At 51.1% G+C, this 21,576-nt stretch overlaps 4 protein-coding genes across 15 annotated transcripts; 2 read left to right on the forward strand and 2 right to left on the reverse strand.

Annotated features, from left to right (window-relative positions):
* Positions 1-195: 195 nt before the first annotated feature.
* Positions 196-3,674, forward strand: PSME2 (proteasome activator subunit 2). 3 transcript variants are annotated; one of them, XM_033188477.1, is made up of 11 exons: positions 196-510; positions 805-837; positions 1,269-1,331; positions 1,576-1,662; positions 1,768-1,798; positions 1,886-1,983; positions 2,571-2,639; positions 2,780-2,847; positions 3,010-3,064; positions 3,368-3,454; positions 3,550-3,674. In XM_033188477.1, exons 1-11 carry the CDS (start codon positions 463-465, stop codon positions 3,628-3,630), a joined length of 720 nt encoding a protein of 239 aa, XP_033044368.1. In that variant the 5' UTR covers positions 196-462; the 3' UTR covers positions 3,631-3,674. The 3 variants fall into 3 exon arrangements, with proteins under 3 accessions (XP_033044368.1, XP_033044369.1, XP_033044370.1); XM_033188478.1 differs by lacking the exon at positions 805-837 and having other exon boundaries at positions 359-510; XM_033188479.1 differs by lacking the exons at positions 1,768-1,798; positions 1,886-1,983 and having other exon boundaries at positions 359-510.
* A 2,091-nt stretch (positions 3,675-5,765) lies between these two features.
* Positions 5,766-8,446, forward strand: EMC9 (ER membrane protein complex subunit 9). Of its 7 annotated transcripts, none has more exons than XM_033188471.1 (6): positions 5,766-5,978; positions 6,100-6,309; positions 6,451-6,527; positions 7,589-7,860; positions 7,951-8,045; positions 8,209-8,446. In XM_033188471.1, exons 2-6 carry the CDS (start codon positions 6,161-6,163, stop codon positions 8,393-8,395), a joined length of 780 nt encoding a protein of 259 aa, XP_033044362.1. In that variant the 5' UTR covers positions 5,766-5,978; positions 6,100-6,160; the 3' UTR covers positions 8,396-8,446. The 7 variants fall into 7 exon arrangements, with proteins under 7 accessions (XP_033044362.1, XP_033044365.1, XP_033044361.1 ...); XM_033188474.1 differs by having other exon boundaries at positions 7,616-7,860; XM_033188476.1 differs by having other exon boundaries at positions 5,768-5,978; positions 7,791-7,860.
* On the reverse strand, positions 6,972-11,286 carry PSME1 (proteasome activator subunit 1). Of its 4 annotated transcripts, XR_004431721.1 has the most exons (12): positions 11,093-11,286; positions 10,378-10,410; positions 10,193-10,255; positions 9,969-10,079; positions 9,837-9,882; positions 9,605-9,702; positions 9,285-9,353; positions 9,139-9,206; positions 8,998-9,052; positions 8,837-8,923; positions 7,929-8,029; positions 6,972-7,675 (listed from the first exon to the last, which is right to left on the reverse strand). XR_004431721.1 is itself a non-coding variant. In XM_033188468.1 (11 exons), the coding sequence occupies exons 1-11, from the start codon at positions 11,129-11,131 to the stop codon at positions 8,589-8,591; spliced, it is 750 nt and encodes a 249-aa protein (XP_033044359.1). In that variant the 5' UTR covers positions 11,132-11,286; the 3' UTR covers positions 8,443-8,588. The 4 variants fall into 4 exon arrangements, 3 of the variants coding, with proteins under 3 accessions (XP_033044359.1, XP_033044360.1, XP_033044358.1); XM_033188468.1 differs by lacking the exons at positions 6,972-7,675; positions 7,929-8,029 and adding an exon at positions 8,443-8,669; XM_033188469.1 differs by lacking the exons at positions 6,972-7,675; positions 7,929-8,029; positions 9,285-9,353 and adding an exon at positions 8,443-8,669.
* A 3,779-nt stretch (positions 11,287-15,065) lies between these two features.
* On the reverse strand, positions 15,066-17,589 carry FITM1 (fat storage inducing transmembrane protein 1). The gene is made up of 2 exons (XM_033188466.1): positions 16,086-17,589; positions 15,066-15,704 (listed from the first exon to the last, which is right to left on the reverse strand). Exons 1-2 carry the CDS (start codon positions 16,349-16,351, stop codon positions 15,092-15,094), a joined length of 879 nt encoding a protein of 292 aa, XP_033044357.1. The 5' UTR covers positions 16,352-17,589; the 3' UTR covers positions 15,066-15,091.
* Between the last annotated feature and the right edge of the window lie 3,987 nt (positions 17,590-21,576).

Below are 21,576 nucleotides of genomic sequence, written 5' to 3' on the forward strand. Positions count from 1 at the left end.
TCTCCACCCCAGGCGCTCCCTCTGGCTGCCCCTCCCACTCGCTCTCATCTCTCTCCGTCCGCTGTTTGCGGTCGAGCCTTCTTGGGGGAGCCCCGCCACTGGATACCCCCTTTGCCATACTCCCACCTCTCTTACCCCGACCCTGGACTTCCCGTTGGCCCTAGCTATAAGCCCCGCCCCTCTCCAAGGGACAGCCCCCGCTCCAGTCTCCGCTGTCCCACTCACCCCAGCCCCTCCCTCGGGCAGCTCCTGTGCTTGTGACCCAGCCAGCACCGCCTCTCCTAGTGGCAACTGGCTGGGAATGGCTGAGGGGCTACCTACTGCTAGTGGCCTGCCAGGGGGAGGAGAGGGGCGGAAAGAAGAAAGGGGGCGGGGTTGAGGGGGGCGGGCCTGGACCTGGGGAGTGAAAGCGAAAGCCCGGGCGACTAGCCGGGAGACCAGAGATCTAGCTACTGAAGCAGCATGGCCAAGCCGTGTGGGGTGCGCCTGAGCGGGGAAGCCCGCAAACAGGTAATGGTGAATCGGAGGCCAGGAAGGGGTCATAGAGCCCTCTTGGGGGGAGGCCAAGCTGGGTGGTTCAGGGGACCAAAGCAGTGCCAGATAACTCCCCCAATCTCGCTAGTGCCTTCACTTCTCGGGGATTCCCAGATTCCTGCCCTCTGACTGCAGTGAGCAGGAGCTTCTAGGGGAAACTGGCTTGTGGTGAGAAAGGCCTGAGCCACAGTTGGAGGGCACCCTGTTGTGAGTGGAAGCTTTTGACAACCCAGACCCTTAACCAACATCCGGGTACTGCTCTCTGTGTAGGTGGAGGTCTTCAGGCAGAATCTTTTCCAGGAGGTAAGTCTCTGGATTTGAGCGATTTGACCCAGAATCTTAGACCAATACTTGAGGATAACAACCTCTCCTAATGACCCCCCAAGTCACCCTAGACTTAACCCTACTTCCCTTACCAAGCCTTCACCCAAAGTAACCCCGGAATTATTGATAGCTACCTTTAATCTGACCTTTCTTATGACTCTCCCCACTTCTGGTACTTCTCTCTTTTGGTGTAGAGGAAAAAATTCATGGCTCCCAAAGCAGGAATATCACAGTCCTAACCTTAGTTCTGCCACTTACCAGCTTGGGCAAGTCCTTTCATTTTCAGGTCTTCAGTTTCCTCATTTGCAAGTCTTGGACCCAGTGATTTCCAAAGGCCCTTCCAGTTCCATTTGTCAGACATCTCATTGAGCATATTCTGTGATTCCCCTCCCTTGCAATGTAACCCACAGGCTGAGGAATTCCTCTACAGATTCTTGCCACAGAAAATCATATACCTGAATCAGCTCTTGCAAGTGAGTAGTGTGGGCCCCTCCTGCCCCTTCCCATGTCCTCTCTCCCCTTTGCCCACCCTCTCTAGCTAACAACTGGATTCAGCATGCAGAGAATAGTTTCAAGTAGTGGATTGGGAATATTAGGATGGCATGAGGCATGAGCCTAGGTTGGGAGGCAGAGGGCAAGTGGGATGTATGGAGGGAAGGTTGTGACCTAGGATGAAGGGAAGAGACTGGGCAGCCCCTGACAGTGAGCTCTGTGCAGGAGGACTCCCTCAATGTGGCTGACCTGACTTCCCTCCGGGCCCCACTGGACATCCCCATCCCAGACCCTCCACCCAAGGATGATGAGGTGAGGCATTCAAGGTGCAGGACTTGGACTATAAACCCAATGGAGATGATAGCCCTTCAACCTCTGTGACTTTTCCAAAGCTAGTTTCCCCCTTTTTTGTCTTAGATGGAAACAGATAAGCAGGAGAAGAAAGAAGGTAAGAGAGATAAGAGGTGACTAGGGAAGGGGAGATGGCACATTGGCTGCTGGATGAGAAAGGGCCTGAATCCCCTCTTTCTCACAGTCCCTAAGTGTGGATTTCTCCCTGGGAATGAGAAAGTCCTGTCCCTGCTTGCCCTGGTTAAGCCAGAAGTCTGGACTCTCAAAGAGAAATGCATTCTGGTAAGCCTGGGAAATGGGGGAGGTGGAAAGAGAAGACACACAAAGTGAGGCCCTGGACTCCTCCATAGATACAAGTCCTTCATACAGAGACCTAGTCCTGAAAAAGAAAAATTCCTTCTGTGCCTTGGGCTTAGATCTCCTTTGTTCTCCTCATTCTGTTAGACCTCTTATCACAACGGTACCTCCAAAATTAGAGACTATGCAGTATCCACTCTGTAACCTCAGAACCTACTGCTGTATCCGGTTCATAGTAGAGGTGGTATGATATAGTGAGTGAATTGTTTTAAAAGATTGGACCCTAGAGAGAGACTGCTTAGGTTCAAATCATGATTCTATCAGTTACCTAGCTGGTAACCTTAAGTAAGTCACTTAGACATTCTGTGACTCAGTTTTTTCATCTGTTAAATGGATACAATAAATGTGTCTCTGACGGTTGCTGTCATGATTAAATGAAATAAATACATGACACAGCGTCTGGTATGTAATAAGTACCCAATTAAATATAACTATTTTTTTAGGAAGTGACAGTAATAGGAAGAACTCAGTATGTTTGTTGAATGATTCTTACATGATACCTCTTAACACAGGTGATTACATGGATCCAGCACCTGATACCCAAGATTGAAGATGGAAATGATTTTGGGGTAGCAATCCAGGTAAGAAAAGGGTAACTGAAGACACTTAGAGTGGGGAGAGCCTCGGAGGGTGAGCTAGACATGAACCAAGAGGAGGAGGAAGATAGTGTATGAAATGGGGAGGACATGAAGTGTTGTCTTTGCCTCCCGTGTCACCACAGGAGAAGGTGCTGGAGAGGGTGAATGCCGTCAAGACCAAAGTGGAAGCTTTCCAGACAACCATTTCCAAGTGAGGGCAGCTGGAAGACCAGCATTGGGGGCAGTAGCAGCATTTATTTGGGACCCCCAAAGCTAGGCAGCCCCATCAGGATGATGGGAGACTTTGGGAAGAGTCTGATGGAGTACATCTCCCTGAACACTCATTCCTGTGGTATTCCCTTGCTTCTGGCAGGTACTTCTCAGAACGTGGGGATGCTGTGGCCAAGGCCTCCAAGGAGACTCATGTAGTGAGTGGATAGTCCACCAGCCTTTTAGCTGGGGGTGGGACGAGGAGGTGTGGAGGAAGAGGTCCTCCTTGTCTTGTTTGTGACTTTCCCAATGTGTAGAATATTTAGCTAAAAGCATTGCCTAGAAAAACCGATGAGGGCTTCAACAACTTTAACCCTTTTCTCTGCTCAGTCCCTTGGGATCCTATTTCTTGGTGCTAAGAAGGGGTTCATTCTCAAGTTAACTTGTTTCCTATAAAAGGAAACCAGACTCATGTCCCAGCCTCCCATGGGACTGACACAGCTTTGCCTCCCACACTGCAGATGGATTACCGGGCCTTGGTGCATGAGCGAGATGAGGCAGCCTATGGGGAGCTGAGGGCCATGGTGCTGGACCTGAGGGCCTTCTATGTGAGTCTGGAGTAAGGCCTTAGGGGAGGTGGATGAGTAGGGGCGGGCAGGGGATTGGCTAAGAACCTGACTCTTGCACTCTGGCCTTCTCCCAGGCCGAGCTTTATCATATCATCAGCAGCAACCTGGAGAAAATTGTCAACCCAAAGGGTGAAGAGAAGCCATCTATGTACTGAACCCAGGACTAGAAGGAAAATAAATGATCTATATGTTGTATGGATTCCCTTCCTGCGTGTGTCATTCATTCAAAAAGCATTTATTGAGGTGGCACCCATGTCCAGACTGAAGATGAATGTGGTGGGAAGGGGTGGGTGTCATGACTTAGATGCCCACTGTAATCTTTTTTTTTTTTTTTTTTGAGATGGAGTCTCGCTTTGTCGCCCAGGCTGGAGTGCAGTGGCACGATCTCGGCTCACTGCAAGCTCTGCCTCCTGGGTTCACGCCATTCTCCTGCCTAAGCCTCCCGAGTAGCTGGAATTACAGGCGCCCGCCACCACGCCCGGCTAGTTTTTTGTATTTTTAGTAGAGATGGGGTTTCACCGTATTAGCCAGGATGATCTCGATCTCCTGACCTTGTGATCCGCCGTCTCAGCCTCCCAAAGTGCTGGAATTACAGGCGTGAGCCACTGTGCCCAGCCAGCCCACTGTAATCTTAAGAGGTCCTCCAAAGGAACAGGGTGGGGATTGTTACATGCCATGACAGCCATGCAGATAACCTAAGTATTTTGGAATGTAACAGTATTATTTTCATCCAGAGGTCTCAGGAATTAGTGGAAGAGATGGCATTTGCACAGAGCTCTTATGGGAATAATCAGGCTTTGGATAGACAAGGGGAAAGTTCTGTGGCCAACATCAGGAATGAAGAAAGAAAGAATCCTCATCAGTTTAGGAAAAGCCTAGAAGGAGAATGAGGTTTCACTGGGAGAACTATGGAGAACTACGGATGAATGATTGGACTCCTTTTTTTTTTTTTTTTTGAGATGGAGTCTTGCTCTGTCGCCGAAGTTGGAGTACAATGGCATGATCTTGGCTTACTGCAACCTCTGTCTCCCGGGTTCAAGCAATTCTCCTGCCTCAGCCTCTCGAGTAGCTGGGAGTACAGGCGTGTGCCACCACACCTGACTAAGTTTTTGTATTTTTAGTAGAGACGGGGTTTCGCCATGTTGGCCAGGCTGGTCTCGAACCCTTGACCTCAGGTGATCCACCCACCTCGGCCTCACAAAGTGCTGGCATTGCAAGGCGTGAACCACTGCTCCTGGCCTGGACTTCTTCTTAAGGGCTGGGAGGGAAAAAAATAATGTTTCCAAGGGCATTGTGGTGAAGGAAATACACCGCAGGACATTATGGGAATGATTAATCTGTAAGTTTTTCTTCCTGTCCTCCCCTACAGCCCCTTCAGCAAATCACTGTCTTTCTCTCTGCTTTTCAAGATTCAGCCCTGGGCTGAAGACAAGGGTTCCTTTGCTGTGATCTTGCTATAAACTCCATGGGATTGTTCTTTAATTCAGGGCCTTATCCTGTCATAAAATAAGAGATAAGAACGTGCTGCGCCTGTAATCCCAGCACTTTGGGAGGCCGAGACGGGCGGATCACGAGGTCAGGAGTTCGAGACCATCCTGGCTAACACGGTGAAACCCTGTCTCTACTAAAAAATACAAAAAAAACTAGCCGGGCAAGGTGGCGGGCGCCTGTAGTCCCAGCTACTTGGGAGGCTGAGGCAGGAGAATGGCGTAAACCCGGGAGGCAGAGCTTTCAGTGAGCTGAGATCCGGCCACTGCACTCCAGCCCGGGCGACAGAGCGAGACTCCGTCTCAAAAAAAAAAAAAAAAGAAGAACGTGCTGCGAAGCACTGGACAGGGTGGAAGCCTGCCCCCATACATATCTCATTAAAACCTTAAAGGAACATGGGCAAAAGATAAACCAAGGGCAAGAAAACCTACAGTCGCGAAGGTAACACGGATCATTAGTGACAGAGCCGATCTAGAGTACAGATCCACTCTTCCTATAATAGGCACAAGGCGGTCTGCTTTGCCCGCAGCCCTTCGGAACACCCGGCTACGGGCTAGTGCTCCATCCCCGGGGCTCGGCGGAGCAGGTGGTGGTGGGCAACACAGGTTAACAGGCAAAGCCAACCAGCAACCAGAGCGGAAGTCGGGGAACCTAGCCAATAAGAGTGCGGGCAATTTTCTTTGCTTCACAATGGTGGGTTCTTTCCAGTCCGCTGGAGACAAAGGCGGGGCAAGCTTGGGGAGCGGCCGCTGATTGGACAATTTGAAAGCCTTTAGCCGTATCAAGGAGCACAACGTGGGCGGGACCCCAGGTGCCAGTTCTACAGGGAACTGCAGCTTGCCCTGTCTCCCAGGCAGGCGCTGAGTCGCAGCCGCCCGCTAGGGGCTCGGGAAAGCGGGGCTCGGATGCAGTCGGGACCTCCTCCTTGGCTGGGCCGCGGGCGGACTCCCAGACCCCGGGCACCGGGAGCCGGCGGGCTACCTGCGAGTCGAGTTAGCGTTGTCGCCGAACCGAAGTGAGAGGGCACCGGGAAGGGTCAAAGAGGGTGCCGAAGCGCTGGAGGGAGCTTCACGGACGCGAGCTAGGCACTGGCTCGCCTAATTCGGCACAAATCCGGCTTGCTGCTTCCCGGCCAGGCCCCGCTCGCCATGGGGGAGGTGGAGATCTCGGCCCTGGCCTACGTGAAGATGTGCCTGCATGCTGCCCGGTACCCACACGCCGCAGTCAACGGGCTGTTTCTGGCGCCAGCGCCGCGGTCCGGAGAATGCCTGTGCCTCACCGACTGTGTGCCCCTCTTCCACAGCCACCTGGCCCTGTCCGTCATGTTGGAGGTCGCCCTCAACCAGGTGCCTCCGTTGGATGCCCATCCCCCACCACGAACCCACCCAACACCCCAGCCCAAGTTAATCCCCGGTCCCTTGGCAGCAGTGCGCATCCACAAAGCCAGCGGCACAATTTAATTACTGATGGCCCCTTTCCCACGACAGGTGGATGTGTGGGGAGCACAGGCCGGTCTGGTGGTGGCTGGTTACTACCATGCCAATGCAGCTGTGGACGACCAGAGGTGAGTGGCGTAGCCAGAGGAAGAAGGAAAGGATTATGGGGGGTTGCGGGTTGGAGGAATAGAGGGCGAGGATGCATGGGGCGGTGGGTGGAGGGAGGCGCACAAGATGAACCAAGGTCATTCCTTCTATCTTTCCTTCATCAAACGCTTAGGAGCAGGGTTTTTACACCAGGCATTATGCTGGGTACTGGAGTGAGGAAATATAAAGATGAATAGGACAGAGCCCTGCCCTGGAGTGCTGTTGGAGTGGGGAGGACAACTGTGTATCAACAGACTGAATTTTTTTTTTTTTTTGAGACGGAGTCTCGCTCTGTCGCCCAGGCTGGAGTGCAGTGGCGCAATCTCGGCTCACTGCAACCTCCACCTCCTGGATTCAGGATTCTTCTGCCTCAGCCTCTCGAGTAGCTGGGATCACAGATGAGAGCCACCATGCCTGGCTTTTTTTTTATTATTATTTTTATTTCTTTGTTTTTAGTAGAGAGGGGGTTTCGCCATGTTGACCAGGCTGGTCTAGAACCTGACCTCAGGTGATCCACGAGCTTCAGCCTCCCAAAGTGCTGGGATTACAGGCATGAGCCACCACTCCTGGCCAACAGACTGATCTTGCTTTAACTGAGGTGTCCCCCAGGTGCTGAAAGAACAGAGAAATCCCAACCAGCAACTTCAAAAATAAGGCAGTTTCCTTATATATATAGGAAAAGACAATTATATATATATAAAAATCATATACATGAAGCAGATTAGAGAGACTGTTTTGTAATTTGCGTTTCTCCCTCACTTAATAAATACTTGACATCATCCCATTTCCACAACAAGATCTACCTTTCCCTAACAGCTTATAGTCTGAATATGGATATACTATAATTTATTTAATGCTTCAAACATTGAAGTTGTTTCCAATGTTTTATTACAGACACTGTCCTATTATTACCATAAATTCTTTATAAGTAGAATTTCTGGGTTAGCATATGTATATTATTTAGTATGTATACAGTTTCAATTTGGATGGTTATGCCAAATTACCTTCCAAAAAGACCACCTTTGGTTTCCACTCTCACCAGCAGTATCTGAGCACCTGTTTCCCACAGCACTCAAGCATCAAGCAGTCGTACATCAAGCATCCAGCAGGCCCGATCCCCGCAGGCCACCTACAGGGAAAGGCCACAGCTGCGCCCACATCTGTGAGACCTGGGAGGCCCAGCTCAAACGGATGGGTTTTGTCCACAGTTGGCTCCTCACTCCTCTGATCTTCCCTCTACACAGCCCTGGGCCTCTGGCCTTGAAAATTGCTGGGCGAATTGCAGAATTCTTCCCTGATGCAGTACTTATTATGGTGAGACTTGGGTTTCTGGGTGGGGAGGTGAAAAGAAAGTAGGGTTGGGGGACCCTTGAAACTCTCACTTGCCCTTCTTTGTCCACTCAGTTGGATAATCAGAAACTGGTGCCTCAGCCTCGTGTGCCCCCGGTCATCGTCCTGGAGAACCAAGGTCTCCGCTGGGTCCCTAAGGATAAGAACTTGTGAGTACCCCACTCCCTCTCTCTCTTCTTAGAAGCCCAAGATTCCTGGGTCTCCTCTGTCCTCGGCCCTGCCCCAAGGGTCTCTCTCTAGACCCAATCTCTGTCAAGTCTGTGTCTGGCCCCACTACTTGCTGTTTGACCTCCATGGGGGTTGCTATTTCAGAGTGATGTGGAGGGACTGGGAAGAGTCACGGCAGATGGTGGGAGCGCTACTGGAAGATCGGGCCCACCAGCACCTTGTGGACTTTGACTGCCACCTTGACGACATCCGGCAGGACTGGACCAACCAGCGGCTCAACACTCAAATCACCCAGTGGGTTTGTCCCACTAATGGAAATGGAAATGCCTGAGCCAGGGCCGGCAGGGTCCACATCCAATAAAGAGACTTGGGCTGATGGGCAGTGGTATAACTATATTTATTGTGCCTGGGAGGCAAGGTGAGGGAAAAATCTCAACAGAAGCAAGTTTGGGGAAAATCTGGAGTCCCCAGTAAAAAGCAGGAAGGTCTCTGCTGTACCCATCCCAGAATGGGAGAGAGGGCTCTCAATAGATCATTCCCTTTGTTTCTCCCCTGGGCTTCTTGAGCTTCTCGAAGTTCTTCAGGATGATGTCATATAACACAGCCTACAGGGAGGAGTGGAGGTCAGTCAGAGGCCTCCAGTGGCTCTGTGCCCCATTTCTAGCCTTGTGGAGAAGCTGAGCTTTGTCACCCTTAACCCCCAGCCTGCAGGGTCAGGGAGTGCGTGGCCTGGGAAAGCTGCCTCTGCCCACCCCTGCCCTCGCCTCCTCACATAAGCATTGCGGATCTCCATGACCATCAGCCGGATGTCCCGGTATTCTGCCTCATCCAGCTCGTGCACCAGCTGCCGATAATCACCCTGTGGGAAGCTCAGGTCAGGCCTGACCTTACATGAGTCCTTACCTCATACACCCTGACCTGGGCCTCACCTACCACATGGGGCTGCTTGGCTGCTTTAGTCACTGCATCACCACGCTCAGAGAAATACCTGTGGAAGGAGAAGTGTGTATGGAGTAGAAGAAGAAGGAGGTCTCTGTCCCAAAACAGACAGTGTGTACATGGGTGGTCACTCACTTAGAGATTTGAGTGTGGAAGCCTTCTAGCTTGGTGTGGAGGCTGGTCATCAGCTCAAACACCTTCTCCTAGGGAAAAAAAGCAAGGGGGAAAGTGGAAGGAAGCATGGACTAGGAAAGAGCAGGGAAGTGGGGCAGCGCTCTCACCTGGACAGCCACTCCAAAATTGTTACCATCCTCAATCCGAGGTATCTGCAGCTGCAACCAGGTGGTGACCTGGGAAGAGGGAATGGCATAATGCCACATCAGCCCTCTACCCAATTCCCAGTTTCATATTCTCACTTGCTTCCCTCCCCACACTGGGTGGAGGCATGCCAGGTCTCTCCTGAGCCTCAGAGCCTGGACTTCTGGTTTCACTTGCTGTGCCCTCTCTTGCTAAAACCTGGCATGTGCCAAGCCCTAAATGGCAGGGACTAAGAGGACAATGGTTTGACTTAAAGCCTGAGAGTTGAAGGGGGAGGGCCTACCAGGTTGAGCTGCTCAATGACATCCTTGATCTCAGGCTTCAAGCGCTGCAGAAGGACCAAGATCTTTTCATTGCAGTTCACTGGGCCACAGGGAGGACCTAGAGAGTGAGCAATGGGTCAGTCACATGATTGAGCCTGTGTGAGGGTTGAAGGGGAGAGTGGAAAGAAATCCTTAGGAGGAGCTCCTGTGGGTGGGACTCAAGTCTCTTCCCACAATTGTGGTTTCAAGTACCTTTGTCTTCATCCTCCCCCTTCTTCTTTTCATCCTTGTCTTCCTTCTGCAGAAAGAGGGGCTCATGAGAGTCAGGACTAAGGTTGATTACCCCCATGGTTGGATCCCTTCTCCCAGGTCTTCCCAGCTTGCCTCCTGCTGTTTCTTCCGTTCCTCTTTCTCTTTCTCCTTGACTGGATCAGGCACTGGGATGTCCAACGGGGCCTTCAGATTGCTCAAGTTGGCTTCATTGAGAGCTGGCTCCTGGTGTAGGGTGGGAGGAGGGCTGGAGGTGAGGGGGTTCCTCTCACCTCACTCTCACAACCCCGACCCTTCTCTTGGCCTTTACTCCCTAGCTCCCTGCCCAGCCGCGGTACCTTTAAAAATGCATCCAGCTCAGAAATCTTCTTGGGGAAATAGCTCCCGAGCAGGTTCTCTGTCTGTGTGTGAGGTGGGATGGAGGAGGATGGGAGTCAGCATCAAAGGCCCATCCTAGGTGGTGAGGCAGGGTTGAGCAGTAGGAGTTGGGCAGGGGTGGGGCCACTGATGGGGCATGTCTTACCTTGGTACAGAGGTCTTCACGAAACACATCCACCTGTGGGGTACATGCATCCCTTCAGAAACTTGGCTTTAAGGCCAGTTCATTTGAGGACAGTTCCCTTAGGGTTATGTAGGGCCTGACCTGGGGAAGGGTGGAGGGGATCCCTCTAAGGCCAGACCTCAAGAAAGCGAGATGGATGCCTGTAGGGTGGGCTGGGGTGGTGGAGGAGTGGAACTCTGCAGACCTGGATCTACGGAGAGTGAAATGGGTATCCCTAGGGCTGGATATGGGGGATGAGAACATTCCCGGCGGTGAAGGGCCAGTGGTTCACGTGAGAACAGATCCCTGGGGTCGCCTGGCAGGTGTGAGGAGGGGTGCTGAGAGCTCTCTGCGAGCAGGACAGGACGGGGTGGGCCCCGGGACCCTCCCTGAGGGAAAGGCCAGGAGGTAGCTGGGGCAGTCCCGCATCCAGTCTGTGTGTGGCCCCGGCTCCAGGCCAGCGGATTTTCCCTCCACGCCAGCCCTCCGCTTCACCTCACCCCACAGAACCACGGCCGCCTCGCCTGTTCCCGCAGGCAGCAGTCACCGCCCTCCCCGGGGCGCAGGTGCTCCGGGAGCGCCAGCTCGGCGGACTGCCCCTGACTTGTGTGGGAGTCTGGGGGGCGGGTCGGGGATGCCCCCGGCCGCTAGAGCCACGCCTCCCCAGTGGGCCCTTTCTAGACCCCGCGGCGCTCACCTTGGCTTGGGCCTCGGGCTGGACCCTGAGCGTGGCCATGACCGGGACTGGGGGCCTAGCGCCGCACGAGGAGCGGAGTGGGCACCGCGAAGGGAAAGCGAAAGCGGCGCTCGCACCACTCACGGCCTTCCTGGGTAGTGGGGCGGGGAGGGCTGGAGGAGGCGGGGTCAGCCCTGCCAGGGAGAAGGGCAGTGCCGCAGAGGAGGGCTGCGGGTGCGGCTCCCCCTAGCGCGCACAGCCTGCCTCGCGAGGGCCAGTTTCCAGCCTCCCCACCCCCGCCGACTGGGTCCCCGCCTCCCCGCCCTCCTCTCGTCCCCGCCTCCCGCCTCCCGCCTCCCGCCTCCCGCCTCCCGCCACCCGCCGCCCGCCATCTGAGGACGCCGGGTCCTCCCATCGCCTAGTCTAAGCCAGTCTCTCCGCGCCCCGCCCTCCACCTCCCGCCTCCCAACTGGCTCCCCACCTGCTCTCTTCTTCCCCTGCTCCGCCTGGGACAGATAAGCCTTACTTAGGGCTCTTCTGTCTTTCCTCAGAGATGGAATAGGACCTGGCCTCTCTTTCCTAGCCTTGCTAGCGTGGGCCTCTGGCTCTGCCGACATCCTCCGCACCTGTAGCAACACCTGCACCAGAGCCGACAGCATCCCTATCCAAGCCCGGACCAGCTCTCTCCTGGACCACCGCGGCATATGCCATTCTACAACCCACTCTCACGGAGCAGCGGGTTCATGCCTCTGTCTGGCTTAAAACCCTTTCTCAGCTGCCTGTTGACCTTAGAATGAAATCCAAAAGGCTGTTGGACCTGTCTTCCCTTTAAGTTCACTTTCTACTGCTTGCCTCTTCATTCATTACACTTGCAAATACTCGGGCTATTTGTTTTTTGTTTTTGTTTTTTGTTTTTTTGAGACGGAGTCTGGCTCTGTCGCCCGGGCTGGAGTGCGGTGGCCGGATCTCAGCTCACTGCAAGCTCCGCCTCCCGGGTTCACGCCATTCTCCTGCCTCAGCTTCCCGAGTAGCTGGGACTACAGGCGCCCGCCTCGTCGCCCGGCTAGTTTTTTGTATTCTTTAGTAGAGACAGGGTTTCACCGTATTAGCCAGGGTGGTCTCGATCTCCTGACCTTGTGATCCGCCCGTCTCGGCCTCCCAAAGTGCTGGGATTACAGGCTTGAGCCACCGCGCCCGGCCAACTCGGGCTATTTGTTTCCCAAATGTGTCATGTTCATTCCTGCCTCAGGGCCTTTGCCCTTGCTAATAATCCCTTTGTCTAAAACACCCTTACCCTGGGTGTTGTCATTCGGTTCTCAGTTTAGATGTCACCTCTTCAGAGACAACTATTTTCATCATCCTCTATAAGGAACCTCCCTCCAAATGCATTACAAATCAGCCTGTTTTAGTACATTCATAGCATTTATCTCTGATATTAGCCCGGTTTTTTTTTTTTTCCCCAGGATAATTCACTGATTTAAACCAGGTTTTGGCAAACTGCGTGTGTGTGTGTGTGTGTGTGTGTGTGTTGGGGGACAGAGTCTCACTCTCTCGCCCAGGGTGGAGTGCAGTGGCACGATCTCAGCTTACTGCAACCTCCGCCTGCTGGGTTCAAGCAATTCTCCTGGTTCAGCCTTTGCAGTAGCTGGGACTACAGGCGCGTCCCACCACGCTTGGCTATTTTTGTATTTTTAGTGGAGATGGGGTTTCACCGTGTTAGCCAGGATGGACTCGATATGCTGACCTCGTGATCCGCCTGCCTCGGCCTCCCAAAGTGCTGGGATTACAGGCATGAGCCACTGCGTCTGGCCAGCTTTTTCTATAAAGAGCCAGAGAGTAAATTGTAGGCTTTATGGGCCTTACAGTGTCTGTCTACTCAACTCTGCCATTGTAGCAGGAAAGCTGCCATATGTAAATGAATTAGTATGGTGAGATCAATAAAACTTTACAGACACTGGACTTTGAATTTCATGGAATTTTTTCCTGTAATAAAATATTCTTTTCCTTTTGCTTTTCCAACCATTAAAAAATGTAAAAACGGCCAGGCACAGTGGCTCATGCCTGTAATCCCAGCACTTTGGGAGGCCAAAGTGGGCAGAATCACTTGAGGTCAGGAGTTCGAGACCAGCCTGGCCAACATGGTGAAACCCTGTCCCTACTAAAAATACAAACACTAGACAGGTGTGGTGGTGGGGGCCTGTAATCCCAGCAACTCGGGAGGTTGAGGCAGGAGATCACTTGAACCTGGGAAGTGGAGGTTGCAGTGAGCCAAAATTGCACTCCAGCCTGGGCAACAGAGTGAGACTCTGTCTCAAAATAATAATAATAAAAATGTAAACAACGTTTTACCTTTTTCTTTTTAAAAAATTTTTGTAGAGACAGGGTCTCACCATCTTGCCCAGGCTATTCTCAAACTCCTGGGCTCAAGTGATCCTCTTGCCTCAGCCTCCCAAAGTGCTGGGATTACACTGCTATTACCGCCAGGTCTCTGCCTTAAAAAAAAAAAAAAAAAAAAAATATATATATATATATAAAATTATTATTATTATTATTATTATTATTATTTTTTTTTTTTTTGAGGCAGACTCTCGCTCTGTCGCCCAGGCTGGAGTGCAGTGGCGCGATCTCGGCTCACTGCAAGCTCCGCCTCCCGGGTTCCCGCCATTCTCCTGCCTCAGCCTCCTGAGTAGCTGGGACTACAGGCGCCCGCCACCGCGCCCGGCTAATTTTTTTTGTATTTTTAGTAGAGACGGGGTTTCACCATAGTCTCGATCTCCTGACCTTGTGATCCGCCCGCCTCGGCCTCCCAAAGTGCTGGGATTACAGGCGTGAGCCACCGCGCCCGGCCTATATAAAATTATTTGAATTAGCCAAAGTTTGCTAATTCCTGGTTTAGAGGATAGATGATATACTCATATTGCCTAGCTTTGTAATCATGGCTCCTCTGTTTATTAGTTGTGAACAAGTTACTTAACCTCTGTGTCTCAGTGTTTGCAACTGCACAATGGGAACATTACTATCTCAATTTTTTTTTTTTCCAATCAAGATTAGTACAACCTACCTCATACTTTTATTGTTGTGTGGACCAAATGTGTTAACTTTTTTTTTTTTTTTTTGAGACAAGAGTTTTGCTCTTGTTGCCCAGGAGGGAGTGCAGTGGCGCGACCTCCGCCTCCCAGGTTCAAGCGATTCTCCTGACTCAGCCTCCCAAGTAGCTGGGATTACAGGCGCCTGCCATCACGCCTAATTTTTTTTTTGTATTTTTAGTAGAGATGGAGTTTCACCATGTTGGTCAGGCTGGTTTTGAACTCCTGACCTCAAGTGATCTGCCCACCTCGGCCTTCCAAAGTGCTAGGATTATAGGCGTGAGCCACCGCACCCGGCCATATGTGTTAATTTTTATGAAGAACTTACAGACACTTAGAAAAGTGCCTGGCACAGAGTAAACGCAGTGCAAGTGTTTTGCTATTATTTGTGTGTCTATTACCTGCCTTCTCCAGTTAGCGCATATGCCTCCAAACAGCAAAAATCTTGTCTTATTTACATGGCATAGAACTATGCTCAGCTCAATAAACATTTGTTAAATAGATGAGCACATACAGACCCCCTACGGGGAAGACAGGGTAGGAAGAGTCCCTGAGAGGAGTGCCCAGATAGGTAGGCCCCTGAAGAGGGAGAGTGGAGATTCAGTGGAGAAGGCAGGAAAAACAATCAAACAGGCTGGAGATGGAGCAACTACTCAGCAAGAATGATGCCCACACCTGAGGGCACCATTACCTGCGTTAGAAGCACCATTCCTGGATATCTCAGTCCCCAGATAGCTTGAAGTTTGCAAAAACTAGGAGACTGAAAGGACAGCTGGAGAGATGGAGGTCAAGCATAAGGAAGGACATTCAAGGTTGATGAGAGCAAGGAATGGCTGGGAAACCCTAGTGACTACCAGACCCTCTTCCTACCCTTTCAAGGACCCAACCAAATGATGAGAGGAGCCAGAGCCAGGCCCGATGGCTTTTATTTCTTTCAGTTATGCTTGCGGCTGGAGTGGGGACGGGGGAAGAGCCCGTGGCCTGGACTCCCTGGAGACCACGGCTGATGATACCAGCTGCCATAGGTGAGGTACCAGGCGAAGGTGCCCACTGCGGCACCCACCACCTTGTGAGTGTACTGGTGGAAATAGATGACGGTACAGAGCAGCAAGAAGTTCCAGAGGCCCAGTAGCAGCACGTTCAGCAGGAAGACAAGGCGCAGGGGGGCGCCAGCAGGCAGCCCATGGGCCAGGTACTTGGCGAACACAGCTGCTTCCTCTGCCATAAGCAGGCAGCAGAAGGTGAGCAGGAAGGTGTGGGAGGAGACTGTGTAGCCCCGCCACTGGTGGCCGGCCGCCAGGCAGCTGCGGCGGTCAGGCAGCTCGTGGAGCAGCAGACCCTGGGGCAGTGGCTCGAAGCAGGAGCCAGTCAGGTCCTCGATGAGCAGGAAGGCTCGGCCGGCTCCCCGCCACACGGCTGCTCCCACCACCAGTCGGCTCAGGTGTCTGGCAGTTACTGCCACGCGCCGTGTAGCCAGGAACACCACCAGCAACACAAAGCCCCCTAGGAAGGTGCATGTCCAGCCCCAGGCTGAATTCACAAATTTTCTGTGGGCAAAGAGGGGAGACTATTGAGACCCCAAGCGCCATCTCCCACCCTGGTCTGTGCTCCCATCACTACACTCTCCCCAACCCTACACATCACCACTGGTTCTCTCCTTGCCGTACCCTTTACAGCCCCCAGTCATTTAAACTTTGCCATCTCCTTGGAGGACCATTGAGCATTCCAGGGTACATATTTCCTCTTTAGTCCTGTTCCCGAGTTCCCCTATACCCCAGGGTTCTGTTCCCTTCCCCCTCCCGTGACCTTCTCCTCAACCTCTTAGCCTATTTTTAGTGTTCAGACTGGCAGGAGGACAGAAGCCTGGAGAAGGGAGCTAGGATCCCAGAGTGCAGGGACCCAGCTCCCACAGCCTTGAGTGGACTCACATGTTGAAGAAGTTGCCGTGGCTGGCGAAGATAGTCCGAGGGTTGACATGGAACTGCAGAAGGGGCCCAAAGATGACCACTGCTGCCAGCCAGGCATGGTAGAGGCGCCGTAAGCAGGGGCTGCCCAGAAGGCGGGCGGCCTGTTCGCTTCCAAAGTACAGCAAGGCAGAGGCCACCCAGAGAAGCACCTTGACCAGGCAGCCCAGCAGTGCCCGGATTCGGGCCCCGGCCCCCAGCCCTGCCCCCACCACCGGCCCCCGCTCCATGTTCCCTCCCCTCCCCACTAGCTGCTTGCTCTGCTGGGCAGCTGAGGAGGGGCTGATGGGGCCCCCCCGGACAAGGATAGGCAGTGACAGGTGTGGCAGACACAACGCAGAGCCCTGTTGGCAGCTGGCAGGCGGGGGAGAGGGGCGGGGGGCAGTAAGGGGCCGGGGTGGAGGTCTGCCACGTCAGCAGGGTCCTGGCCTCGGGTGTGTGGTAGCATGTGTCCTAACAGCAGTCTGTGTCCTTTCCTGTTAGTCCTGTGTCCTCGGCTCCAACCATGTTCCAGTTCATGTCTCAGGGCCAGCTGTTCAGGGCTGTCCTTGTCCACAGTCTGCCAGGGTCTGCCAAAGTCCCTCTCCACCCACCCCTACTTTACCATTTGCTCCACAGGGAAATCAGAGGTCATGAAGATAAAACTAACCAAACCTTGAAAGTCGTTTTTTAAAAAAAGCTATCAGTCTTATCATCAGTATGATCTAGCCCTTTTTCTGGGGTTCTGAGCACAAGAGCCTACCAACAGCAGGATGCCACAGGTGGCTGTGCACAGCACTGTGGCCACCTTAGGCCTTGGGAGGCAGATCAGCAGGGATATCCACTTCAGCGCTCTGTGACCCCAGCAGCTTGGCTCTGCCCTAGTTCCTGTCTGGATTGAGGGTCTCTAAGGGACTAGTTTGGCCCAGGGCTGCTGTGTAAACTGGCGGTTTCATCTGTTGATTACGTTGACCCTCAGATCTCTAAAGATTAGGTTTACTCCCAGGTGACAGGGGTAGAGGAGACCCTAAAAGGGCAATTGCCAGACAGGAGTCAGTTGAAACCTTAAGTTCCATCCTCCAACCAACTAGCCTGGACTTCAGGGCTCTCCATGCAAGCCTGCCCTCCCAGTCTGACTGCTGAGGCGGCAGCAGCAGGGTAGAGAGCCACCTATCCACAGAGAGTGCCTGTTAGTCAGTAACTATTTCGAGATCACTTTTTCTTTCTTCCTCATTCCTCAAAACCAGTGGTGGGATTTCAGAGCACAGCGGAAGTAGTGAAAAGAATGAGCAAGCAAGGACACCCGAATTCTGGACCCAACTGTGTGACTTCAGGAAAATCAATGAACCCTCTTCAGTCCTCAGGAAATCAATTTCCTTTATAAATTGGTCAAGACAGATTGGATAATCAATTAGATTCTTTCCAGATCCTAAAGCCCATACCTTGGAATAGTGACCTTCAATTAACCCTACAAAAGAATTTTGAACTAGGCCGGGCGCGGTGGCTCACAGCATTTTGGGAGGCTGAGGCAGGTAGATCGCCTGAGGTCAGGAGTTCGAGATCAGCCTGGCCAACATAGTGAAACCCCATCTCTACTAAACATAAAAAAATTAACTGGGCGCGGTGGTGGGCGCCTGTAATCCCAGCTACTCTGGAGGCTGAGGCAGGAGAATCACTTGAACCCAGGAGGCGGAAGTTGCAGTGAGCCGAGATTGTACCATTGCACTCCAGCCTGGGCAACAAGAGTGAGACTCCGTCTTAAAAAAAAAAAAAATTCCCTCCCCTCATTTTTATTTATTAAAGTTTTATTATATATTTTTTTGAGACAGTGTCTCATTCTTGCCCAGGCTGGAATGCAGTGTGCTATCATGGCTCACTGCAGCCTCAAACTCCTGGGCTCAAGTGATCATCTGCTCTAGCCTCCTGAGTAGCTAGAACTACAGGAATGCATCACCATGCTTGGTTAATATATTTTTTATTTTTTGGCCAGGTGTGGTAGCTCATGCCTGTAATCCCAGCATTTTGGGACCAGCCTGAGGAGCCATAGGAGCTCGGGACCACACTGAGCTGGTCTCACATAGTGAGACGCCATCTCTACAAAAACAAAAAAAATTAGCTGGGCACAGTGGCACGTGCCTGTAATTCCAGCTATTTGGGAGGCTGAAAGGGGAGGAACACTTGGGCCCAGAAGGTTGACACTGCAGTGAGTCGTGATGAAACCATTGCACTCCAAGCCTAAGCAACAGAGTGAGACCTTGTTTCAATATTTATTTTGTAGAGACAAAGTCTCACTAAGTTGACCAGGCTGGTCTTGACCTCCTGGCCTCAGGTGATCTTCCTACATTGGCCTCCCAAAGTGGTGGGATTACAGGCATAAGCCACTATGCCTGGTCTCATTGTGGTTTTAAATAGTTGCAAAGGACATAATTTCTAGTGTATTATATACTGACATTTCAAAATAAAACCATTATATCACTGTTTCAAATGTATCCAATGAAATCTAAATACTACAGTGATTAGATACTTCACCATTATCCATTAAAAGACATGACAAGATTTTACATCAGAAATTATATTTCCATTCTACTCCTTCATAGAATTTATCCTAATATGTTTTTATGCTTGAAAGTCTTTTATTGACCATTTATCACATTGCTCTGCAAGAAAAATAACTCAGAACATTTAATTTTTTGTTTGAGATGGAGTCTCACTCTGTCGTCCTGGCTGAAGTGCAGTGGCACGATCTCGGCTCACTGCAACATCCGCCTCCCGGGTTCAAGCAATTCTCCTGCCTCAGCCTTCTGAGTAGCTGGGATTACAGGCTCCCACCATCACACCCAGCTTTTTTTTTTTTTTTTTTTGTATTTTTAGTAAAGATGGGGTTTCACCATGTTGGCCAGGCTGGTCTCGAACTCCTGACCTAGTGATTCACCTGCCTCGGCCTCCCAAAGTGCTGGGATTACAGGCATGAGCCACCGTGCCCGGTCAAAGAATTTAATTTTTTATAATTTTTGGGCCCAGTGTGGTGGCTCACACCTGCAATTCCAGTCCTTTGGGAGACCATGGCAGGAGGATCACTTAAGCCCAGGAGTTCTAGACCAGCCTGAGCAACATGGTGAAACTTTGTCTACACAAAAATATAGACAAATTAGCCAAGCATGGTGGCACCCACCCAGCTACTCAGGAGGCTGAGATGGGAAGATCACTTGAGCCCAGGAATTTGAGGTTGCAGTGAGCAACGATCACACCACTGCACTCCAGCCTGGTCAACAGAGCAAGACTCTCTCAAAAAATAAAAATAAATAAAATAGAAATTTCCTGTGACCATAAATCCCTAAGAGTTAATTTTTTCCCCTATGGATTCTATTTTCATTATAACTGTTAGTAGTCTAAAATATATTATTAGTACATGAATACCTTAGTTTTTGGGGTTTTTTTGAGACAGGGTCACTTTCTGTCAGGAAAGTGAAACAGTCTTATTACTGACATGGAGAAAGTTTTAGCGGTCTGGGTAGAAGATTAAAGCAGTCACAACATTCTCTTAAACCAAAGCCTAGTCCAGTGGCGTGATCGCAGCTCACTGCAGCCTTGACCTCCCCGGTTCAAGTGATCCTCCTCTCGTGGAGCTGGGACTACAGGTGCAGGCCACCAAGTTTGGCTAATTTTTAAATTTTTTTTAGAGACAGCGGTCTCACTATGTTGCCCAGGCTGGTCTTAAACTCCTGGACTCAAGTGATCCTCCTGTCTTTGCCTTAAGTGCTGGGATTACAGAAGTGAGCCGCTGCACCTGTCCAGGAAAAGTTGTTGGAGGAAATTAAAAGGTACTACACTTCAGTGAACACATGAATGACACAAAAGTGAAATAGCCTTATTGCTGACATCAAGAAAGTTTTAGTGGTCTGGATAGAAGATCAAAGCAGCCACAACATTCCCTTAAACCAAAGCCTAATCAGAGCAAGGCCCCAACTCTCTCTCTCTCTTTTTTTTAAAGAGATAGGGTCTTGCTTAGTTGCCCAGCCTGGAGTGCAGTGGCATGATCATGTCTTACTGAAGTCTCAAACTCCTGAGCTCAAGCAATCCTCCTGCTCTGCCTCCTAAACAGCTGGGACTACATGTGCATGACAACACTCACTATGTTGCCCACACTGGTCTCCAACCCTTGGCCTCAAGTGATCCTTCAATCTTGGCCTCCCAAAGTGCTGGGATTATAGGTGTGAGCTACTGAGCCCAGCCTATTCTCTTCAATACTATAAAGACTGAGAGTGGTGAGGAAGCTAGCAGAGGCTGGTTCATAATGCTCAAGGAAAGAAGCCACCTCCATAACATAAAAATGCAAGGTGAAGCAGTGAGGGCTGATATAGAAGCTGCAGCAAATTATCCAGAAGATCTAGCTAAGATCATTGATGAAGGTGGCTACACCAAACAACAGATTTTCAAAGCAAACAAAACAGTCTTCTATTGGAAGAAGATGCCATATAGGAGTTTCACAGCAAGAGAGAAGTCAAGGCTTGGCTACAGAGCCTCAAAGGACAGACTAACTCTTTTATTAGGAGATAATGCACCTGGTGATTTTAGGTGGAAACCAATTCTCATTTACCATTCTGAAAATCCTAGGGCCTTAGGAATTATGCTAAATGTATTCTGCTGTGCTCTATAAATAAAACAAAACCTGCATGACAGCACATATGTCTGCAGCATGGGTTACAGAATATTTTAAGCTCACTGTTAAGATCTACTCCTCAGAAATAAAGATTCCTTTCAAAATATTACTGCTCATTGACAATGCACCTGGTCACCTACAAACTCTGGAGATGTACAGGGAGATTAATGTTTTCATGCCTGCTAACACAACATCCATTCTGCAGCCCATGGATCAAGGAGTAATTTTAACTTGCAAGTCTTACTCTTTAAGAAATACATTTCGAACCCCAGCTCTACAAAAAATAACAAAAACGAGCCGGGTGTGGTGGTGTGTGCTGGTAGTCCCAGCTACTTGGAGGCTGAGGTGGGAAGATCGCTTGAGTCTAGAGGGAAGCAGAGGTTGCAGTAAGCTGAGATCGCACCACTGCACACCAGCCCGAGCGACACGGCAAGACCCTGTGTCAAGAAAAAAAAATTAGATTTCATAAAACTGCAGCTGCCATAGTGATTCCTCTGATAGCTGTAGACAAAGTCAATTGGAAACCTTCTGGAAAGGATTCACCATTCCAGATGCCATTAAGAACACTCATGGCCAGGCACAGTGGCTTATGCCTATAATCCCAGCACTTTGGGAGGCTGAAGTGGGAGGATCGCTTGAGCCCAGGAGTTTGAGAGCAGCACGTGCAATAGGACGAAACCCCACCTCTACAAAAAACATAAAAATTAGCCAGGTGTAGTGGTGGGCACCTGTAGTCCCAGCTACTCAGGAGGCTGAGGTGGGAGGATTGCTTGAGCCAGGAGAGGTCCAGGCTGCAGTGAGCTGAGATCATGCCTT

This window comes from Trachypithecus francoisi, unplaced genomic scaffold, assembly GCF_009764315.1.
Source record: "Trachypithecus francoisi isolate TF-2019V2 unplaced genomic scaffold, Tfra_2.0 Lachesis_group3, whole genome shotgun sequence".
Taxonomy (NCBI): domain Eukaryota; kingdom Metazoa; phylum Chordata; class Mammalia; order Primates; family Cercopithecidae; genus Trachypithecus; species Trachypithecus francoisi.